This window comes from Aethalodelphis obliquidens, unplaced genomic scaffold, assembly GCF_003676395.1.
Source record: "Aethalodelphis obliquidens isolate GAN/ISIS:26980383/991018 unplaced genomic scaffold, ASM367639v1 scaffold25, whole genome shotgun sequence".
Taxonomy (NCBI): Eukaryota; Metazoa; Chordata; class Mammalia; order Artiodactyla; family Delphinidae; genus Aethalodelphis; species Aethalodelphis obliquidens.
The window spans coordinates 13,772,415-13,797,270 of NW_020837969.1; the positions used below are offsets into that span (position 1 = coordinate 13,772,415).

Genomic DNA, 24,856 nt, shown 5'->3' on the forward strand with positions numbered 1-24,856 from the left:
GAAGAATAATTACATGCATGATAGCAGGGATGGTTAAAGTGATGCCATCTGTCATGGCAGACTGCTGACCCAAGGCTGGGCAAGGTGTTTCAGAACAGTCAGTTTGTCAGAGTCAGCTATCTGCAGCTCATGTGGGGTGTCTGAGGAGTACTCCCTGGAGGAGCAGGAGGGGTGCTCGCCCTGGGAGGTCTGTAGTGAGAGAGCCTGTGGCGTTGCTGTGGATAAGGCAGGCAGGAGCAAGAAGAAGGGGTTTATAAAAACAGTGCAAAAACGTCGGGGGTCTTTGCAGGTGTGAAGGCCCCAAATCAGCAGGTGGTAGCAGGGTAAGTGATGCTGGGCTGGAGCCACCATCTGGTGAAAAAGTGGTTGGGTTAAAAGTTACCACAGAAGGAGGGCGTGAAGAAGAGGCTTCTGGTGGGGTTTGTCTGTGTGTTTGTGAAGCATTTACCTCCAGCACATTGGCGGTTAAGTTCTGGTTTCCGAGCTGAGTTTGAGGAAAAAATAATGAGAAGAGATATAAATGATCCAATTAATAAAAACACCTCTTTTTGCAATGTGGCAGAGAAGGCAAAGCATCGGTTTTATTTGCAAGCACTCTAAGGAAATATATTCAGAAGAATTAGGTGCCAACCACACAGTAGAGGAAAAGCATGAAAACATGCAGAAAAGGAATCCAGTAAATGTTTTTTGGAAATAAGGCCAGTTTTCACACAGCTTCAGTTTGGGGTGAGGGCTTAAGAGTGTTGGCATAATGGAATTTTTTTTTTCTCCAAAGTTTTGGTTTTTGCACTTGTGACAACAAATTAATATCAAGTCATTCATTGGTTGGCAGAATTAGTTTTCCCTTCACCAGATTTCTCCCTACTGCCTCCTTGTTGGACAATGTCCCCCCAATATAAATCAGTTTGCCTCATGTTTTTCTGACTTTCAGATCTAGAGACTGATCAAATTAAAAACAACTAAATGGAGAGGGAATTTTGTTTCCTTTCCACTCATCGAATCTCTATTTTAACTTCACTATAAAATACTAAAGGAATTGAACTTTAAAATATCCTAGCAGTGCAAATAGTGGTACCTTTGTGTGAAAATGAAAAAAAAAAAAAAAAAAAAAAAGCCACTGATGATGTTAGAGTATACCCTAGCTGGTTAGAACTACTGTCAGCTTAAAATCTTAGGTAAAGGAGAAAGAAACTGAAGGAGAAAGAAAAGGTTTAATACCTCCAAGGCTAAACATGGCGGAGGGGTGGTCTGTAAAAGGAAGAGAGCGGATGGCCCATTAAAGATGTCATAGCTGTCCATTTTCACCTTCATGATAGCTGACCACACAGGGCAAATATGATGATAAGTGAATTCATTCAACATGAGTGAATAAAACTCTGAAGCAAATTTTGTTTCTTACTCCTCACCCCCACCTCCACAATAAAGGTTTTTTGAGTGTTCAGTATGGGGCCAGTTGTAGCATAGATAGCCAAAGTATTATAGGATATTAATACAAGGATGGGGAATGTATTAAAGAAAACTGTATAAACTTAAAAATCTTGCCTAGTAAAGATTTAAGTGATGCTTGGCCAGCCATCATCTTCCTAACAGTTGATGTCATGCAGGCTGTTGAGCTCATAAAAAGTTATAATTAATTTTTGTCCTCAGAATTTTAAATGGAGAGTTTTAAAAAATCCATTATATAAAAAGGTCTCTTGGCCACAGATACCTTAAAAATCTGAGAGCTATTGATCCTTCTCTTAGGAAAAATGCACAAATTCATGTATGCATAAAATTTGCATCAACTTTAGGGGTTCATGGATACTTGAAAGCACATCTTTAATCTAACAGGTTAAGAAACTCCAACCCTGGATAAAAAGACAGATTTTTCTATTCTATTCTTATCTAGTGAGGTTTTGTTGTTGTTGTTTAAAGACACACATTTTAAATGTGATACTTTTATACTCATATGTGGGCATTGCAAACTCAGGTGCTGACCCTGGGCCAGGAATGTATCCAGAACGTGCAAATCAGGCTAGGGGTTAGATAAGAGGGAGTGATGGTCCAATCTCTACGTCTGCATCTTTATTGCTGTCCCGATACAGGGAGGGGGAAGGGTAAGCTGGGACGACGTGAGAAAGTGGCATGGACATATATACACTACCAAATGTAAAACAGATAGCTAGTGGGAAGCGGCCGCATAGCACAGGGAGATCAGCTCGGTGCTTTGTGACCACCTAGGGGGGTGGGATAGGGAGAGTGGGAGGGAGACCCAAGAGGGAGGGGATATGGGGATATATGTATATGTATAGCTAATTCACTTTGTTATACAGCAGAAACTAACACACCATTGTAAAGCAATTATACTCCAATAAAGATGTTAGAAAATAAAAAAGAGGGAATGGTGGAAACTGGTAGAAGGCAAAGGGCATGTTGCCCCAAGCCAGCCAAATTAAAAATTAACTCAGTGGCAACCAAACAAAGAATATCTATAGTTATTCCCTAACCCTTAGGCTGTATGTTTTTTGGCTCAGTAAATGTAGAATCTGGAGGTGGAAGGGGAATAGTTGGATATGGGCTTGGAGTGGAGCTTGGGGTACAGAGAAAGGGAGCAGAGTCTAGCAGGGCCAGGCTGAGGGTGAGGTGAGCAAGGCACTTATCTTGGGTGCAGAATTTAACGGAGTGACAAAAACTCAGTCATGGAGATAAACACTATTTTAATGCAATCTTATGAAAAAAAAATCAAAGTCAATACAAAAAAAATCCAAACAGAACAAAATATCAAAAATTTAAATAATGAACAGTGCCATGCCAGGTCATATTGAAGACTGAGGAAAAAGGAAAAATTTGTATCCTGGATTTTTAATGGAAGCAATAATATTATAATAAAATAATAATATTTTCAAAATTTGTTTTTTCCCAATCTCAATTTCAGTTGAGACAATAACCATGCCTGACAAATTTCCCTTGGCCAACGATGATCTTAAACAATTTTTAACTAATTTAAGATGAAGTTAAAATTGTAATACTGTTTTGGTCAAAATAAAATATTTAAACTTAAAATAATGTTCAGTTTTGATACACTCACTTCTCAACTTTTCAGTATTTTTTAAACTGCTGAAATGTCCTAGAAAAAAATGACATACATACATAAAAACATACGTATATGGGGGAAATATTTTTCTTTCTGTCTCAGACTCTAATTGGCTTGACATGGCACTGTAGTCTGGGATCTTAACACTTCCCTCTTGAATGTCTTTAGTGGTTGAACTTCTAGGCCTCATTTCTCAAGAAACGTATGAAATATGTCTTAAATATCAAGTGAAAGGATGTGACAGGTTTTGTTCTCTACTTTTCAATAGAGCTGATAGTAATTTACTTGAAAAGAATATCTAGGAGAGAGTTATACAAAAATCAATCTTTATATTAAGAAATTATTTGTATCTTATTAGGTGTCATAATGGTATTTTCATTATTTTTTTCTCTTCACCCATTAGATAGAGGTACTAAAATTTCTACAGACCTAAGTATACCGTACCTTATATTGGATTTAAACTACTACCAGGATAATTGAGGTTGACAGTTGAAAACAAGTTACAAAATAATGAAAATTGCTGAAGGCTTGTGATGGGCTACTTAAAATGGGTTTTATTTTATAATTATCCATATCACTGTTAAGATTTACAATTTCCGTTGTAACTTTAAAAGAAACAATTTAAGACTTTCTCTGAAAAAACAAGTTCGCTTTTACATACCATCCCATCTCCTTCTGTGATAATCACCCCCCTCTCTCACAGCCCTCCTGAGGGAAAGAGGAGGAAGCCCCTGGCTGCCATGTTTGTACCAGGCAAGCCCATTTTATTGTTTAGGAGGGGGAATAACTGAACTAAACTGGGCCAACGAGGCACTGCCTCTTTCCAGGGAATTTGAATTAAATGATACTGAATGCCCCAGTCAGGTAATCGTGTACCCCACAGTCCCAGATGCAAGTTCACACATAATCAGAGCCAGGGAATGTCATGGAAATCCACAGGCAACTTGGAGAGATGAGAGGGCAGAAGCTAAGAGAATGTGGCTGACTTGCAGGGAGGCGAGACAGGAACTGGGTGGCCTCTAAGATGGACAAAGAGAGTAGCTAACTGGTCATTCCCCAGGCCCCCTAAGACCTGGCTTTACTGCCTACGTTTCATGATACAAAACTGCCCGGTAGCCTCAGAATAAAAACCCTTTTTCCCAGAGGTCTTAGCCTATAGTCCCTACCCACAACCTGGGTGACAAGTGATCTAAGATGGTCACACAGATTTGGGCACGTTGATGGAGTGTGTTGTCTGGTCAGGGGAGTGAATATTTCCACTGTGCTACTCAGATCAGGAATATGATTTTGACTCCAAGAAGGTGTCACATCTTAAGAACATTGCCAGAACATGGGGTTCAAGTGTCAGGTTATATCAGAAACTAAAGGCACTTGAACCTCCTGGTTGAGCTGTGGGTCTAGAGTCAGACAGACGTGGCAAGTTGTCTACCTTCCCTTGGCCTCAGTTTCCTCATGTGTAAAAATGCAGACATTAATAAAACCCAACTCCTAAAGCCTGTGAAAATTAAATGAGAAAATGTATGTAAAGTGCTAGTTCAGCATTTTGTGTGTTGTAATAGCTCTCAATAAATGAGAGCCATTTTAAAAAAATTAAAATGCTTGGAAGGCATAGGAATTCTTTGCCCAAAGCAAAGAGCAGGGTAGAGAGAAGAGTAATGTGAAAAGGGAGACAACTTCATCTCTTTTGCTTCCTGTTGATGAAGTACAGAAGTTAAGGAAGGCAGAGTGCCTCAATAAGAGAAATACTTTCTAATACTTAGATCTGAGAATTGCCCAAGCCTTGACTAGCTGTTCCTACACTAACTGAGCTCTCCATACCTACGTGTATTCAAGAAGAGGCAGGCTGCTCTTCTATTTGGAGGTGTTATAGAGGGGCTCCTAGGTGATTTCTAAATTCATACTGGAATCCCAAATATTCTCGACTGTTCAATCATTTAAACACACACACACACACACACGTACGTCAGGTGGAGGATTTGCCATAGACCTGATCAATTGATCTCATAACAAACCCATAAAAAAGAAGTCATGAGATATTGGCTGGCCATCCTAATAGAACACGTGAGTGATTAGAGCTGGTGTTGCTGGGACTGGTCCAGAAGGCACACTCTGTATTCTACACCTTTTCTATCATCCCACACTGCTGACATTTATCATGATTCGGCCTTCCTTAAAACTTCTACATCTTGATCCCATGGAGCAAAAGAGATGAGTTTTCTCCTTTGTCTACATGACACTGAGACAAAGTCCCTTCTGAGTCCCCAGCATATGTGCAGGAGGAGTGTGAAAGTGAGGCTTTGGCAAATGCTTGATGACATTATTTCGTAGTAGAAGGGCCAAGTTTATCCTCCTGAAGCAAAGGGCACAACACTAACAAATGCCAGAGAAAATGTCTGGGGTGTAGATTTTGCTGTCTTTCGAAGCTTCTGGTTTAGGCATTCACTTATCTGACACTGAGAACAATGTGACATTTTTAGCAACAGGATGTCTGTTCACACAGTGACAGAGGGTAACATACCTCATTTTGTGTTCTCTCTCTATATAAATTTGTAGGAGGTAAATTAAAACATATGCAGCTTATAAAACAATATGTTGTATTATCAGATACAGAGAGAATTAAAATTCCTAATGGTAGGCTGCAGTTTTCTTCTTACACTAATGGTCAGACTTTAATGAAAACAGCAAAAGTATGTAAATGAAACTTCCAGAACACTAATGTTTCCTTTTCACCTCTCAGTGTAGAGCATTTTTGTTTCTTGGGACTGCTAATTTCTTGGGAGGATAATTCTTTATAATAGAGCATATATTTGGCTAATTCATGATGTGTAGCTGACAGCTCTTGGCATTTACTGAGACTTCTTGCAAGAATGTGGAATGTAAGTATTTAAAACGAGAAGGTCACCACCGTGAAAGGCCATTAGGTGGAAAATCAGACAAAAGTAAAGTGTATCACAATAGGCAAGATGTGCAAACATGTCTAGACACCGATCAGTGGATGAATGGATAAAGAAAATGTGGTATATACAGACAGTGGAAGATTATTCAGCTTTAGAGAAAGAAGGAAGTCCTGTCATATGAGACAACACGGGTGAACTTTGAGGGCATTATCCTAAGTGAAACAAGCCAGTCACAGAAGAAGAAATACTGCATGATTCCACATATATGAGCGCTCTCAAATAGTCAGGCTCATAGAAGCAAAGAGTGGAAAGGTGGTTGCCATGGGTGGGGGAGATGGGGAGATGGGAGTTGCCGTTCACAGGTGGAGTTTCAGTTATGCAAGAAGATGACATGATTACATTCTAGAGATCTGTGGTACAACATCACGCCCATAGTTAACGGGACTCCATTGTACACTTTAAAATGTGCTAAGTGGGTAGATCTCATGTTAAATATTCTGACACAATTAAAAAAACTCAGAACCGCAACAGTTTTATGCCACCTTTTGAGAAAGTGTTATGAAAGACTACACACTGTCATCTCGGAACCAACTGTTGGTTGGATGAAACAGACTTTTATCTACCCATTCGAAGAATGTACTATTGAAAATAATATATTTCCTTTTCCCAATCAGATGCATAGTTTGGAAAAAGGATATTATTTTAAAATAACAACAGTTACTCCATAGTGAGAGATTATTATGTAGCAGGCAGTGTCTTATTCAAACCCCACAGCAATAGTGTGAGATGAATGCTATTATTATCCCCATTTTATAGATGAAGGAAGTGAGGCTCAGGGAAGGGGAATAACTAGATGAAAGGTCTTACATTAATAACCCCTTAAGGAGCTGATTGTCCAATTGTTCTCCTCCCAGTCTCTCTTAAACTCACAAGAAAGTTCCCCTCCCCACTTCTAGGTCAGCGGTAGGTTAGCAGACCTCATCTTACACATGTACTGTCAGCAGCATTTATGCAGTTAATCATCTCTCCTTGATATACTTTCCTCACTTTCCTGGATTTCCTCCTCCCTTGAACCTCCTTAGCTGATTCCTCCTCTTACTGTTGGGATGCCCTTGGGCTCAGTCCTTGGGCTTCCTCTTTTCTCTGTAGTCATGCTCTGGTCATCTCATTCAGTCTCATGGCTGCAAAACCATCTATAAGCCGATGGCTTAGATCTCCAACCTGGACCTTTCACCTGAACTCCAGACTCATATATCCAACTACATAGTGGACCTCTCCATGTGGATGTCTCATAGACACCTCAAACTTACCATGTCCCAAATGGAACCTCTGATCTTCCCACAAAGCTGCTCTACTCACGGTTATCCAGTCTCAGTGCACAAAGCGTGGCAAATTCCATTTTTCCCCGTTGCAAAGATGCAAAACTTTGAAGTCAGTCTTGACTCTTCTCTTTCCCTTACCTCCAACATGCAATCTGTCAGGAAGTTCTATTTACTCTACTTTCAAAATACATTCAGAATTCGATTTCTCACCACCTCCACTGTTTCCACCCTGCTCGGAGCCACCGCCATTCACTTAAGTTGTTGCCATAGCCGCCTACCTACCTGGCCTGCCGACTCTCCTTCTTGCCCTGCTATAGTTTGTTCTCCACTGAGCTGCCAGAATGATTCTGTTAGAATATAAGTCAAATGATGACAGCCATAGCCTTAAAATCCCCCAATGACTCCCACTTATATTGAGAGTAAAAGTTGAAATCCTTGCAATGGCTTCTAGGAGCATCTGGCCTCTGGCCTCTGTTACCTCTGACTTAACTTCCTCTTACCTACACCTCACATAATTCCTCTCCCCTATGACTCCCTTGCTGGTCCATGAGCAGTCCCAGAGTGCTTCAGCCTTAAAGCCTTTACACTAGATATTCCCTCTGCCTGGAATGTTCTTCCCCCTTCAAAGCTGTTTTATTGACTTCATGAAGACTCTTTGACTCTCCTATTTAACATGGACTCTGCTCCCCACATCCCTGCTCAGTGCTGCTTAGTTTATTTACATAATCTCCTTCTAATGTATGTAGTAATCTACTTATCTAAGTTTTTATTAATATTTGTCCCCTCGACCCTCAACAAGACTTTAATTATCAATGGTTTCAAATGCAGCTCTGTGACTAGAACAGACGACACATGCCCAATAAATATTTGTTGAACGAATAAAAGTGACAGCATCTCAAATCTTAACTTGTGGCATGGTGATTCCCTGAGGATTGTATTATGAAACCAACTGTCTCCAGTCAGCCTGGACGGTGACAAAGCCATAGGGAAGAAAGTTATCAACTTAAGTTTCCAAACATAATAAAATGATTTAGAAGAACCAAACTATGTCAGATGAGTGAACTGAGCTGTGAACGTGGTAGCATTTGCTCTGATTGCTCCTATACCTGCTTCCAGGGACACGTCCTGGGACACAAGTAAGTCTGTTGTCTGACACTAGCCCAGCCGTGTCTGTGGTGTCTCAGCTTGACTTTGCTCCCTACCTCATGGGATTGTGGAAGTTATTAATAAATGTGAATAAGTTGGAACAGCATCTGCATATAGTAAACTCTTAGTATTTGTTAGGTGCTATTGTTATTATTTCATAAGGGCTTTTAGAAAATACTACCTTTATTCAAAGAATTTACTCTAATGAATGAATTTTGCATATCATGATTAGCTGATGAAGGAAATGTTTTAGTAGAGGTATAGAAATACCCACTTGTCTTTTTAATCATCTAAGCTTAAGGTTTCTGCTTTATGGGTGTGGCAGGGAGGAGAGGATTTTGGTGTCAATCAGATGCCTGTTGAAGATTTTCTATAAAGCTTAAAAATATATCTCTTCAAGGATATGTCTTGAATGATCTTTAATAGCACAGCTACAGGAAATAGTATTATACAAATTATCTACTCAGGTATGAGTGTTTTCTAGACTCCCACTACTGCTGCAGTTGCTAGTGTATCTTTATAAATGGCTACCATTTACGCAGGGCTAGCTCTGTCCTAAGTAATTTACCTCTACTATCTCTCTACTTTTATCACAACCTAAGAATTAAGGATTAATTAATATTCTCATTTCTTTGTTCAGACTCATAGAGTAGTTAGGATGGTTGCCTCATCACATAGCCAGTGATAGAGCTTGGATTGAAATCTACAGTTTATCGTTAAAGCTTATTCTCTTAACATTACATCATTTTGTGGAAAAGCCAAGAAGACAAACACGTTTCTCTTCTAACTAGATTAATAAATATCAGCAGAATGACACTATGGGAGAATTTTACGTATAAGTGAATAAAGATTTACTTCTTAATAGTCTGAGTACTAAAGATTGATTAATATACTTTCTGAAATTGTAAACTTAAAAAGGTAGAAATTGATCAAGTTTCAATGAAAATGATTATTGAACTACAAGAAAATAAACTCTGGTGGAATTAAGATGAATGTTTCTTGCCAAAGTGAATTGTAATGGACAATTATTTTAAGAGTTTTTACACATGTAAATAAAGTACAACCAAGGTACTCAAAGGTCTGGCATGAAAAATATTTCTTTAAAACTTAAAAGTACTTTGCAGTCTTAAGTGATAACCAATCATCAGTGATTTCTTATAAATACCTGAAAGGAAGAAACTGTTAAAACATTTTATTTCTGGATAAAAGATCTGTAGATATATATTTCTTTTTATGTAGATTTTTTTTAATTAAAAATACCTAGAAACTTATCGATGAATTTAGTATGGTTTTAAATAGGAAGATGGTTTCTTTCTCCTTTCCTGATTGCAAACTGACAAAGCATCGGATTACATAAGAAGCCCAAACCAAAGGAGTTAGGGTCTCTACAGAATGCTCTAAGAAGAGATTGGAAAGTGTAAGGTACCACTTGGCAGTCTGAGGACTGAGAGGCCGCAGCAACTGCAGGTTTTTGTCTCTCTGGCTGAAGAGGTATCTTTGCAGTCTCTGGAGAAAGCTCAGATGGCTGTTTGTGGCTTTCAGGATCGTGTCCTGAAAGGGGAGCTATCTTAATGGAAAGAGACGCTGTGTGTATCTCAGGCACTGGGTTAGGGGGTGGTGAGCAAGGCCTTTTACGAAATGATGGTACTTCAACAGATTTGGAAAACTGTGGAGGATTAAAGGGGATGCTACTTTCTGGATCCTGGTTATGGATTAGTTTCAATGTAGAGATTCTCCGAGTCTGAGAATCTTGCGTGTAGTCCTCTTGTAGAAATGGGGTACTCATGTCAGCTTTTGGTGGGGAACCTGTGCTGGAAGGTGGTGGTAGTGGATTAGTGATTTTTTGTGTATATGAAACAGTTGTGTTAGATTCTTCAGAATATACAATTGTCTGGCTGGACTCATCATTAGAATACATAGTTCCCTGAAGAGGTGTTTTGTTAGTAAAGAACTCTGTACAGGAGGGAATTTGTGTGTTAGTTACTAATTGGTCTAAAATGTCACCCTTTGTGTGACTGGTTATCAAGGAGCTACAGAAGCTCTCTTTTCTGGGTGGTGGAAGGGGTGCCTGGATTATCAAAACATCCGGAGAAAGAAATAATGTTGAAGGAAAAACAGAGAGAAAGTCAAAGTTAATCATTAAACCAGTGTTAACTCTACCCTTAAAGTAAAGCAACGTGATACCTTCTTATTATGCTATACATTTTGATGGCCAGATTGAATGATCATTTTTCCTTTGTTTAGAATGTGTTTTAATTTATTATCAATAGTTGCCCTCTGGAGGAAAATAGTTTTATGGAGAATAGAGAATACATTATAAAGTTTGTCTCCATCTACATTCTGGGAAATTAGGTTAAAAGTGAACATATGTTCTCTTGGCATATTTTTAGACCTTGAGGTGTATATATATATATATATATATATATATATATAGTATTTACTCACATTGTTTTGGTAACACTTTTCACGCCTGTAACACAATTTTACTAATCTCTCCAACACAGAGTTTCTTTAGTTAATATAATGAGCAGTTGTATAACTCATATTTATTGAGTAAATAATATATTGCTGACCTCATAACTTTGAAATCCAAATCATCAGCTGACAGTTTTTTAAGAATTAGAAAATATCCTAAAAATTATGTCAGAAACTGACCTGCTTTTATCAGCTGAATTAGAAAAAATATTCAGAAACCTGTTTTGAACTTAAGACTTGTCTTCCACGTTGTAAATACAAGTCAATACGAATACAAAAGCAAAACCATATCAAAAATGAAACATATCAAAATATGCATGTTACTAGAAAAGAGGCTCTAGAGCAGTGGTCTAATAGCCATGCTGTAAAAGAACACAGTAGACGACAGTGTGCAAGATTACCTGAACTGGTGATTTCTTTTCTTGTAGATTTGGTCGAACGCTTCTAAAACCTTTTGCTGCAAGAGAGGAATATGTAGCATCTCCATTCAGTGTCTCTTGATTTCGATCATTGTAACCTCTCCAAGCTTTTATTAAGGGAAAGCAAATCGGATACAAAAATATCTACATTCACTTTTAACATTTTTTAAATAGAATTTATTTTTTATTTCCAAAATGGAAGTTTTCTTCTTTCTTTCTTAAAAGTTTAATATACATAAATGTATATGCAGTTTAAGTTTACGGTAGGATTAACAATGTGGCTATAAATATGTTTTTAAAAAAACTCACAACAAATGTAGTGGTTATTCAGAACAGTTTTTTTTTGTACCTGAGTCTGGTGACTGAGAATCACGCCCTAAAAGAAAAAGAAACGTTGAAATGAATACTCCGGTAAAAGAAACGAACAGTCGCGTAAAGATCATCTGGCCAAGAGCTACATGTATTTTTTGGCAAACGTTATCTCAGTTCTAAAACTCTGGGTACGTCAAATAAACTAATGGAAGTTTGTGCATTTATTTTTACTCCAATTAGAATGTAATTCATTAAATATCTATAATATATAATTAACACATATATCAAACACTGATTTTTCCCTCAGTAATATTGCAGCCATTCAATTTTATCTTATTATTGCTTAAGCTGGATGAATTTCTAAATATCAAATTAAAGGGTCAAATGGTTTGTAAACAATGAATGCTTCTCCCAGCAGTGAATCAAACCACCAGATCCTTAGCTTTCAATGCCATTGATTTTTTTGTAGTTTGCGGGGTTTTTTACCTTAAGAAAGTGTAAATACCCTACCATATTATGTGATATTTTCAAATTATTCTCTAGACTTTGAATTTTCTTTTTATTGCCATTTGAGTCATTTTATATTCAATTCTGAAAGAGCTGTTACAAGACATTCCATTGTCTTGCAGGAAGCATTTCAGTACTAGTAAATTGCTTTTGATAATGCAGTTGGGAAGTGGCTCAATGACATGTTTACTCTCAGTTTTATTGGAATTATACATTCAAGTATCTCCTATAACTTATGAACAATTTTAGGTAATCAATTTATGTTGCTTGGCTCTATTATAACACATGGCCAACTTCACCTAGAATCATAAAGTCTTAATTTTGGAAAGGATCTTAGGGGTCATTCAGCTTAACCTTCTGTCCAGGTCCTAGATTCCTTCTGCATGTTCCCTGAAACCATTATTAATTGCTGTTATTTCAATGCCTAATAGAACATGAAAGTTGCGTGTAAAAAGGACTCTCTGTTTTCTAATGCTTAAGGAATAGTTATTTTGAAATCTAAATACATAAATTTGGAATGATAAACATTAGTTGAGAAATACAAGACTTTGATTTTTAGATAAAATATTTATAATAGATTCTTTCCAAATCAAAAGAAGAAAAATAAGTGTGAATTGGTACAGAGTGCATTAGAATGACTCCAGCTTAGGTGAGTTAGAGGAGACTAATAAATCTTCATTCTTTATGATAGTTGCTAATTTAGTATGGACTTATCTCCAGTGAACTCAAAATCAGAGTAATAAAATGGGTACCATGAAGTAAAAATAACTTTGAAAAGTTATACATGAAATATTTATTAGACTTTACTTCTAGGATTTGATGGAAGCAGAAATGATTGAAATTCTCAAGCACTTAAATGATGATGAGGATGCTCTATAAAGAAAGCAAACACAGTGTAGCAATACAGAGTGATCAGAGGTCTGCTTTGGGGCACCCAAGGAGAGCGATTTAATAACCACCTGGGGGCCACATACCGTTTGTGGACAAGGAACAAGTTTTGGGATTCGGGGATGTGGCAATGAAAAGAGAAACAGCATTAATAATAATTATTATTACTTATAGTGTAATTATTTGCTTGAGAATAGGGAGTTAATTTTACTCTTGGTTTGATAAAACTGAGCTTATAAACAAGGGTACGTGCTGGGGATAGATGTGATAGAAGCCAAATGCTTGGAGGTGTGAGAGGTGTAGACTTGGTGAGGAAGAGGAGGGTATATTGAGCAGACTTGAAGGACACTTGAAATAAACTTCCTGTAATTGACAGTTTGTAGAGGGCCAGTTTTGTTTCTTCTTACTGGCCACCATATTGGAGGTTATGGAACCTTCAGTGGGATAAACATTAGGTGCAAGAATCAGAGGATAGTCACTCTAGGCTCAACTAGGGTCTATCCCTTTCCCCTCTTACCAGGCCCAAGTATCTCCAAATGAAACTGTACCTATGCTACAGGAAATATGAGATATTAATAATGGTGAGCTCTATGGAAAAGCCCTGCTTTACACTGTAGACACAAGTGTGTAGAATTATGAGAAAGGAGAAAGGATAAAAATGGCCATGGATCAAAACTTCAGGACAAAACCGTATTTTAATGAAGCTTACATTAATGATTAAAATCCTAGATCCATGTCAAGTAAAGAGAATAAAGTTTTTTTTTAAGGGTTGATAAATGACTTGGCAAGTGCATGGAGAAAATGGTTTTGATCAATATCATGAACATTATTCATGACCATTCACTTGTGAAAAACACAGAACTAGAATTCTAGGGATCAGAGCCCTTAATTTCTAGTATTCTTTAGTGGGAAGTCATTGCTTCTTTGAAAATTTAAGAATGAGGAAATGGGACAGATTTATTGTTCCCTGGCTGCTCTGCATGTGAAAATCAAGAGTCTTTGAGAACTAAGGACTATAACTGCTCTTCACTCTTACAATGAGCACTCCCTGCATCCTGGCAGAAGGTAGGGAACACCTGTCAGAGAAGTTGTCAAGGCCTTCCTGGCTTGGTGTCGGGCATTGGACTTGACGTCCTTAGAGGTCCTTTCCAACTTTATGATTCCAATACATGAATTGTCCATTGGGACTCTACTTCTTGTAAAAGCAAAAGAGAAAGACAGGCTGATTTAGTGGACAAATAGTTGATGACTAGCAGCTCATGTTGACTCTCTCATCTGGGAGGAGAGATTGGGAAGGTTAGACTCTTTTGTGGAGGTAGTCTAACAGCCTCTACTTAAAGGCTGTTCTATTTTAACAATATTTAAAGCAGTAAATATTTATTAATCTTTCTTGGATTCACAAAAAGACTGTCAAATAAGTTCTTATTATGAAGGCTACCGTATAATGTGAGTGGGCATACAAAGAGGCTGATTTCTTTCTTCAAAATGTAATTAAAACTTCTTTTAAAAGGGGCTCATACCTTACATGTCTAATTAATACAGAAGAGACCTATTTTTAATGTAACAATTAAATCCAAAATTGAGGGGACCTCATTCTCTAGAACTCTTACTCCTATTTGATATAATGGGAGTGATACGAAATTTAAAATGGTCCAGAGCGACTACTAACTTTTATTACTGAAGATTATTTTATATTCCCAAAGTATTTAACATTTTCTAATATTTTGACTCTGAAGCATTAAATATATTATATTAAGTTGAGTGATATGAAATTACTAATCTTCTAGCTTTGACTCTCCAAAATGGCAGTCTCTAGCTCAACCTAATAGTATTCTTTCTGTGGTTACTTTTATAAATAACAACAGTATGGCATTTTTGAAGCATTGCCATGTTCCCTAGCATGTGCCTTAATGGTCCACATCTGAGTAGCTTGGGCTAGAATTTTACTTGGCTGAAATGTCAGTAATATTCATGGTATACACATTCCAACTACCTGATGTCCCTGGACTTCATTTTATTTACTTTCTTATTTCTCTTCATTCTCATTTCCCTCAGGTATCCAATGTAAACACATTTGTAGTTTTTCTAACATTTTTCATGCTCACATACACATGAACAAACATGTACAAATACATATATAAAGAGAATTTTTTTCAAACCAAAATGAGTTCATACTACATACATTGCAATGCAATTTACATTGTTTTAAAAAATGTAATATATTATGGAACCACCTGGCTTCGTATTTAAACTTAGACATTGAAATCTATTTATGGATTGGAGGTGGTGGGCAGGAGTGGGATTCTCCACATGGAAGTTTGTTTTTTTCCCTCAACGAAGCTGGGTAGTTTAGGATCAAGTGGCTTTAAAGCTAAGGACATCCTGACTATTTAATTAACGACTAAATGTATGTGTGTAAAAGACACTAATATGCACCGTGAGAATTAGAATTATTTAAACACTCTTCATCCCTTTCCCACTTCTGCTCCAAAAGCCATGAATATTATAAAAAAAAAAAAACCAAGGAACCCTCAACTAACCAACAAACAATCAAACCAACCAACCAACTAACCAGTCACCAAAACATATGGGTGTATTTCAGGGTCTAGAGAGGCCAGGGTGGAAGTCATGAGAGATTATTTATTATAAAGAGACTCACTTTAGTGAATGCTGAAATATCACACCCCCAGTTACTTTCTAGAGTATATTTATACTTGTGGGTGCCTGTTAGTCTTAATTGGACCAAGATGTTTAAAAATATATATTAGAAGGTTCTCTGCTTATTGGATTAAAGGAAGGTTTAAAGTCTCTTTCAAAACTAATATTCTATCATTATATTTGCAACCTTTGGTATAGAAGCAAATTAATAAAGATTCAGTTTCCTGCAAATCCCACTTCCTGACCCTCTGTGTCCCCAGCCCCCAACAATTTTTAGGTAAAAAACAACAAAAGCACCTGTGAGTTATCTTAATTAAATATTATGTTCCTTTAGTTCATGCGATGCAAAAACTTCAATAGTTATTAACACTTGCATTTACTTAACACATTTTTGGCAAGTGACTGTTGTTTTTAATTAGATTTTTAAAATGTTTTCTACAAGATATCAGTTTCCTTTGGCTTCTTTATTTTTAGAGCAAAACAGTCATAAGGGATAGGAGCTATTCTTGAGACAAGAAAAATAAGAACTTGTGGGGCATTAGAAAGGTATTTACAGCCACTTTCATCATCCAAACAGGATAATTCTGGAAAGAAAGAAAGGTCAGAGAAAGGCATTCAAGTATGACATTCTGTGAGTTAGTGGTATTATACCTGCAGCCAATAGGTTTGGAGAACTTTGAACTCTCTTCACAGATGTTAATGTAACAGACATGGCAGCACGTTTGCGAGCACACCCACCGCTATCTGGAAGCAAAAAAATGATATAGCAGAGGCCACAGCAAAGGGTAAAGCACATGCAGTATCATGCATTTTCAGTGAAATGTGGCAGACATCCATGAGAAAGATGGTCAGAACTAGTAACCATGGAATACATCTGCAGAATTTACACCCACCCCAAACTAAAACAAAACAAAACAGAAGAAAAAGCCAGGTGTCTGTCTTAGAAATAGATGCCAATGATTTAATAAAAAATCAGATTTTATACTTAACATTTTATGGGTTTTCTTTAAATAACACACAGCTATAGAATTCAACTTTGTTTACACCATTTAAATTCAACTATTAAATTTACAAGCAGTGTAACTAGCTTTTAGAGTTATGAATAACCTGTATTTCAGGATTAAGAGCTATGGTATAACATACTTTTGTATCCATCATATAGGTTTTACTGTATTCTAGCTATTATGATTCCTGCAAACAGCTTGAAGAACCTCTTGAAGTAAAAGTTGTTAGCTGTTATAGGTATAATATATTTGATACATAAGATTCATAAAGAAAAACAAATGGTGTTATGGCAATACTGTGTCTTCCCATGGTTATTATTAGTTATGGGAATAATTTGCCTAATTGAAATAAAAAACAATGTTGATATATACAGTACTGAAATGACCATGTTTTTAAAAATTAGTTTTTGTACTTTTGAAACATATGTATATGATCTATATATTTTCACTTATGCAAATCACAACATGAAGCAAAATAAGTGAAAATTCATCAGCTATTTTAATATGATTTGAGAAGTTTAGCATAACAAGACTTCTAAAATTGGAAGGTTAATGTTCTATTTACGAACAGATTCCAATTCCATTCCCACATTCCTTTTTATTTGGAATGTGCAATAAATAGTTTTGCTCATTCCCCTGCAACCAAAAGAACTTAAATTTAATTCTCTTTGAAAGTTGTAACAAGAAGATGAATTCTTTAACCACCAATATTAAACATAATTAATATATACTGCTGCATGCTAGTCTTATATATTATTTTTCTTTATTTCTTAAGGAGTGTATCCACTTTGTTTATTGGATGTGAGAGAATTTAAGAGTGCTTGAAAGTATGATTTGGACTAATTGTTGGTAAAATCACAAGTAGTAAGGTCAGCAGACCTTAAAATTGATAGAATGATTCTCATGTCAAAATATAATTTCTTAAATATTGATATATGCTTAAAATAACAATTTCATAAGCAGATAATAATTAAAACAGAAAAATGACTTGAAACAACATACGAAAGTAAATCAAAGACCAAATACAGAAAGACATAAATGGTAGAAACATACAACAAAATGTATCTTCAGGAGAGGCACCGCTAGGATTTTAGCAATCTCTGCAAACTGAAAATAGCTACGAGGGATGAGTGTTTCTGATAAAATGCAGGTAATATAATTGAATATGCAGTATATAGCAGCTATCAATGTCTAAAAGGGTTAAGTAGTCCAGGGTGTTGAAAGTGTAAATGGAAAGCTCTCTAAGAGATTTAATTTTCTAGTTCTTTTAATTTTGAACATCTGAAAACAAGCAGAGATGCAAAGGGAAAATTTCAGAATGAGGAGACCCAAGGTCACTGGTTAAACCTTTGGTTTCCAAAACTCTGTGTTGAGCACCCACCTCAGTGGATTCACAAGGGTTTGGGGACACAGTTCACATTTTTGAGGAAAACACAGCGATATCTATCAGACTGCATACACCACTGTCCTGAGGTAGTTCCCAGTTTCAACATGAGAGGTCGTGTTATCTTCCTGTAAATGATGTCACATCTTTGTAAAGCTGGGTTTTTGGTGATTGCTGTGATGGAAAGCAAGTGCCCTGTGAAAGTAACCTGGACCAGTAACTGGGAGTGGTGACGTACAATCTAATTCCAAGTCTGAGAAGTTTTGTAGCATCCAATATGCACAGACATCCCAATAACAAGTAACTGTGGTTATAAAGAATGAGATAAAATGATTACTTTTCAGTTGAAGTATATTATTTTTTCAGATTGCTTCCGAGTTGATAGAACATGAGTACTTACTAAGTTGTTTGCACCTAACTACTTAATAAATACAACTGTTAGGTACTTCTTTTGGCTTGAGAGTGTGGTGGAGCTATCTTACTGAGCTATCTTGGCACCGTAAACCAAGAAAGTGTGGGAACCTCTGGGTTAAATAATTTTTGTATTCTAGGTAACTCTAAGAACTAGATAAAATGACTGGAGAATTTGTCTTTATTAAAGGTTAATAAAGAGCTTAATTTGAAAAGTTGAGGCATTTGTGAAATTGCTGGAACAGAGAAATCTATTATATTCTGTTTCTACTTATTGTGTCGATACTTTCTGCTAGTTATTGAAGATACCTTTAAGATCACAAAATGAGGGTGCTGTCTTACATACTTAGGTCATCCCAAAGAATCCTAATGCTACCGTTACCTTCACACTCATTAATGACCTGCACACTCTTCCAGGCAGCGGCAAGACTCTCAGTAGCTGTTTCTACTGCTGGAAAACACTCACAGGAGTAAACCACATACAGTGAATCATTTGATGTCTTATTCTCTTTCCTCCATAGCTAAGATTTTCTTTAGAAAATAGTGGATCGAAAATTCCAAGAGTACAAATATACAAAACATGCTGTTTTGTGTATTTTTATACATTATTTAGATACTTTAGTATGAAAAATGTATCACAGTTCCCTTGGCTCGTTTATTATGTATTTGACTAAAAACAAAGAGCTGCTTTAAAAGAATCTTTTTTTTAAACATTAGTGACTGAACATTGTAATAGTAATATATCCCTTTAATGATTGATAGGTATTTAAATAATGAAGACCCATTTTATTTATTGGATACTTAGGAACTAATTTCTACTTCATTTTGAGATACAGTGACAATGCTTTTTTCAACTTCCTACAGTATTATTTATATATATTTTCAAAATTGATATGTTTTTATAGCAACATTATAGTATTTTAACATTTTAAACAAAGGGTTCCAGTCACTTCTAATTAATTATGTATGCATGTTTGAATATCATCTTTTATATGCATACATAGATGTATAAATTCAGTCATATAATCAAAATATCTATGCAAATTAGCATTCCATATAAAGCCCAGCTTATTCCTTTTAATGAGAGGATGTTTAGAGGGTTATATTCATGCTGCTGTAACAGTAACTTGGCTCAAGTACCCTAGAGAACTAAACAAATTTACAAATTTCTATTTGCCTACTTTGTTATTATGGACTGAATTCTATGAATGGGAAGGTTAATTACTAAATGCATTGTAATGAATATGGCATATTTAGTATAATCACATATTATACCTCTGTCATAATAGGGTTATAATAAATAGGAAAATCAGACTCCACAAAATGAAGGATATTGGGAAGTTATGTTCAACTTAGGTCTGCAGGAAAATGCTGTAGAACAATAAGTAAATATAACTTTCTCCTGTGCACGTCCTGCTGGAGTGATTTTGCAGTTTCACAGTATGACTTACCATAGCTCAGCTGTGGGCTCTCTATTCTATTTGCTTTCTTCAATCACTTTTCCCTAATAATATTTTCCTTTCATTTCCCATGTATAATTCTGTCATCTCCAGTTGTCCAAATGACTTTTCTTGGTTCATTTCCAGGGTTATAATTTCTCTTGATTTCTAAGCCTTCCTTGTATATTTCAACTGTTTCCAATATCCTCATCTTGCCTGGTGCTCTACACACCTACGGGCTGACCGCATCTTCAGGGGCCAGCCGACCTCGAATTATCTGAGGTCGGTACGGCAGGTTTCTGCTAAGGGGCAGCCGCAGAATCATGCTCAATAGTGCATGTCTCTACACTTGATCTAGGGATTAGATATTGGTTTTCACCAGTGGTTGTTAATCCTCCCTTGAGGCATTTTGATAACAAGAGACAGCAAAAAGGCAACCAGCTTGACATGAGAAAAATGTCTTCCACTATCCTTTCTCCTTTGCTGTGGAGTGACGGCACTAAAAGAACTTTCCAGTGATCACTTGTGGATAGGAAGAGCTATTTTTAAAATACAAGTTACAAAATTTCAGTGAGACAGTTGTTTTCCAGAATTATTCAACCCTGAATATAAAAATTTCAGGGGTAGAGGAAGGTGAAAATATAAGCTAAAATGCTTATATTATGGAAAAAAAATCATATGTATCAAGCAAGTATCACAAACATTTTTACAGTTAATCTGTATACAGCACAAGAGTTCAGAGCATCCCTGTTATTAAGCTATTTGGAGATACTGTTCCCATATCAAAAACTATAATGCTTAAGACTTTAGGTGTATTGTGTCTGTGGATTAATTAAGCTGATTTCCTGTGAAGCTTTGGCACTCTATCTACGGTCGCTGTCAACATAAAATGTTTACAGAACGGGGGATTTTAAATGTTTTCTACTAGAGCAACTTGCCTATGAATTTAACCTATTTTAAGTGAGAGATTTCAAATGTATGCATTGAATGGCATGCTACCTCTTGCTAGGGTTTACAGGAGTTAATGTCATGATGTGATTACAGAGAAAGGGAGTAAGAATATACAGCAAAACGGAAAAGTCTACTTTTGATAGCTATAAGATTAAAACACAAAAACAAAGAAATCAAGTAATGAATTTAGACTATCTAAGAAACTCAGTATCACATTTAGGATCAGCAGAGGGCTAAACTAATGATTTAGGGCCAAGATGATATTTAGAGAGCAAGGCTGAAGAGTTTAGAACTAACAGAGACAGCATACCTGTGTTCATTTTGACCTTGGAGGGTTTGTTATTAAAGTCTTCAGTTTTCCTGTAGAAAAAAAATGATGTATTAATTTGTTCACTAGCATGGGGAACAAAATATCATGAAAGAGTGTTTTTGTTTTTGTTCTGTTTTGGTGTACCTGTGAGTTAATATCACATGATCATTAGTCTTATTTAAATTAGAGTTTAATAAGGTGGCCAGGGCTTCCCTGGTGGCGCAGTGGTTGAGAGTCCGCCTGCTGATGCAGGGGACGCGGGTTCGTGCCCCGGTCTGGGAAGATCCCACCTGCCGCGGAGCGGCTGGGCCTGTGAGCCATGGCCGCTGAGCCTACATGTCCGGAGCCTGTGCTCCACAGCGGGAGGGGCCGCAGTGGTGAGAGGCCCACATACCGCAAAAATAAATAAATAAATTAATTTTTAAAAATTAAAAAAAAATAAGGTGGCCAGAATTTATAATTCTATTCAAGTTAAACTTCATTTATTATTGGTCTTATTATCCTAAGCATAAACTTATGGTTTTGTTTAATGGTGACCATTAATGGATGAAAATGGGGTTTTCATTGTTAAAAATTAAATTGCTTTCATAAATATTTATAATAACAGTTTTTGTTCTCTAAGCCAGAAAGGATCACTGGTTGTTAAGCGTCCTCTTCCAGAATTTTAATAAGCACTCTGGTACTTTGAAATCATTACCTTACATTATTCAATTTATTATATTCAATTTGTTATAGAGTTAATTTACTACCAGGGAGTGTTTAATGTATTTAATATGTATGTTGAGCAAATAGTCAAAGAAGATAAGATTCATATATTTTTACAAAGATGCAAGAAATAAACGATTACTACAAAACCCACTTCTGTTTCAGTATCAGATATGGTGGTTTTTCCCATTGAAGTGTTTGCTGTATAACAACTGAGATTAATTCATTAGAAATGGTTGGGAAAATGGTGCTTGTTGTAGAAAAACATTTTTTAATATTTGTATTATTTCTTGACGTGTGAGATGACTTAGTTCTTTCCCTGGCGTATTCTCTTAGCCCACTTTTAGAGTTTCTTATTTATCCATACCCTACAAACAAAGAGAAAGGATAGGCTCTTCAGGAAGCAGTTCTTTTAAGAGGAAGAGCTCTCTGAAAGATGTTTAACCCTGGCCACTTTGCCTTGGCTCCTGAGTAGGGCCTGTTGTTAATGAACGTGAACTTCCCCTGCACCACACATTCAGTTTCCATGTGCATTAGCACTCTAACATCCGATAGTTAAAACAATTTTTATCTATACCTCATGGATGAGTAGGGATAGGGTTGAAATGAAATCATCTGTCATGACCTGTCAAGAAAGACCTTCAGTAAATAAGTTTTTCTTCATTCTCTAAAAAGAGCACCAAATGAGCTTCCTGGCTTTCTTGTGTTTGCCTGTCGGGGTTCTGGCCCTGTCCTCTTTTCTGACCATTTCTCCGGTCCTCATATGTTCTACTCTAGCCATCATTCATCATTTTCTTTCAACATGGCCATCGAAGTTCACCTCTTATAGAAAGCCTGGTTCTATTTAGTACTAATGTGAAATTCTAATAATAAAATTAAAGTATTCAATTGGGAAGACTGGACAGCTACATCAAAAGAATCAAACTGGACTACTTGCTCACACCATGCACAACAATAAATTCAAAATGGATTAAAGACTTAAATGTAAGACCTGAAACCATAAAACTTCTAGAAGAAAATAGAGGCAGTATGCTCTTTGACACTGGCCTTCATAATATTTTTTTTGGATATGTCTCCTCAGGCAAGGGAAACAAAAGCAAAAATAAACAAATGGGACTACATCAAACTAAAAGCTTTTGCACAGCAAAGGAAACTATCAACAAAACATAAAGACCGCCTACCAAATGGGAGAAGATATTTGCAAACAATTTATCTGATAAGGGGTTAATATCCAAAATATACAAAGAATTCATACAACTTAACATCAAAAAAAAGCAAACAACCCAATTAAGAACGGGCAGAGGATTTGAATAGGCATTTTTCCAAAGAAGACATACAGATGGCCAACAGGCACGTGAAAAGATGCACAACATCACTAATCATCAGGCAAATGCAAATCAAAACCACAGTGAGATATCACCTCACACCTGTCAGAATAATTATTATCAAAAAGACAACAAATAACGAGTGTTGGCAAGGATATGGAGAAAAGAGTATACCCTCCTGCAGTATTGGTGAGAATGTAAATTGTTGCAGCCACTATGGAAAAGAGTATGGAGATTCCTCAGAAAATTAAAAATAGAACTACCGTAAGATCCAGCAATTCCACTCCAGGGTATTTATCCAAAGAAAACAAAAGCACTAATTAGTAAAAATATACACACTCCTACGTTCGTTGCAGCATTATTTACAATAGCTAAGATATGGAAGCCAACCAAGCACCCATCCATACATTAATAGATAAAGAAGATGTGGTATATATGTACAATGCAATATTACTCAGCCATAAAAAAGAATGAAATCTTGCCATTTGTGACAATGTGGGTGGAACTAGAGGGTATAAGTGAAGTAAGTCAGGCAGAGAGACAAAAATACTGTATGATTTCACTTATATGTGGAATCTAAAAAACAAAACAGGGAATTCCCTGGCGGTCCATGGTTAGGACTCTGCACTTTCACTGCCAAGGGCGTGGGTTCAGTCTCTGGTCAGGGAACTAAGATCCCACAAGCTGTGCAACATGGCCAAAAAAAATTTTTTTTTAATAATTTAAAAAACCAAAACAAATGAGCAAACATAACAAAACAGAAACAATCACAGATACAAAGAACAAACAGGTGGTTGTCAAAGGGGAGGGGGGGTTGGGGGAAGAGAGAAATAGGTGAGGAAGATTCAGAGGTACAGACTTCCAAGCTGCAAAGTAAAGATGTCACAGGTATGAAATGTACAGTGTGGGGAATATAGTTAATAATTATGTAATATCTTTGTATGGTGACAGATAGTAACTAGACTTAATGTCATGATCATTTAGAAATGTATAGAAATATCGAATCACTATGTTGTGTAACAGAAACTGACATAGTGTTGTAGGTCACCTATACCTCAAAAACAAACAAATGAACAAACAGACTGATAGAAAAAGAGATCAGATTTGTGGTTGCCAGAGGCAGGGAGTAGGGGGAGGGGGAACTGGATGAAGGAAGTCAAAAAGTACAAACTTCCAGTTACAAGATAAATAAGTACTAGGGATGTAATGTACAACATGATAAATATAATTAACACTGCTTTATGTTATATATGAAAGCTGTTGAGAGAAAATCCTAAGATTTATCATCACATTGAAAAATATATTATTTTCTGTTTCTTTAATTTTGTATCTCTATGAGATGATGGATGTTCACTAACTTATTTTGGTCATCATTTCACGATGTATGTAAGTCAAATCATTATGCTGTTTACCTTAAACTTATACAAGTGCTGTATGTCAATTATATCTCAATAAACTGGAAAAAAGTTATTTAAACCTACAAATATTTTTAAATGTGAACACCAGCTAATTATAATGATACCTTCTACCCTAGGGTAGGGGGAGAAATGGGGAAATAAAATAGCATGGAAAAAAATACACATAAATGATATGAGATGTATATATGAACCAAGAAGAGAAGGATTTTATC

The 24,856-nt window shown here is 36.4% G+C and overlaps 1 protein-coding gene across 3 annotated transcripts in view; it reads right to left on the minus strand.

The window, feature by feature from the left end:
* SORBS2 (sorbin and SH3 domain containing 2) overlaps positions 1 to 24,856 on the minus strand; it is a 320,131-nt gene that overhangs the window by 74,074 nt on the left and 221,201 nt on the right. The window contains exons 4-7 of one of the 3 annotated variants that reach the window (XM_027122654.1): positions 21,197 to 21,246; positions 16,349 to 16,441; positions 11,682 to 11,708; positions 11,315 to 11,439 (exon numbers count right to left, since the gene is read on the minus strand). In XM_027122654.1, the coding sequence (XP_026978455.1) occupies positions 11,315 to 11,439; positions 11,682 to 11,708; positions 16,349 to 16,441; positions 21,197 to 21,206 (255 nt within the window). In that variant the 5' untranslated portion in view covers positions 21,207 to 21,246. Of the gene's footprint in view, positions 1 to 9,864; positions 10,357 to 11,314; positions 11,440 to 11,681; positions 11,709 to 16,348; positions 16,442 to 21,196; positions 21,247 to 24,856 lie in introns of those variants that run through there. The other 2 variants (XM_027122655.1, XM_027122657.1) reach the window with 2 other exon arrangements.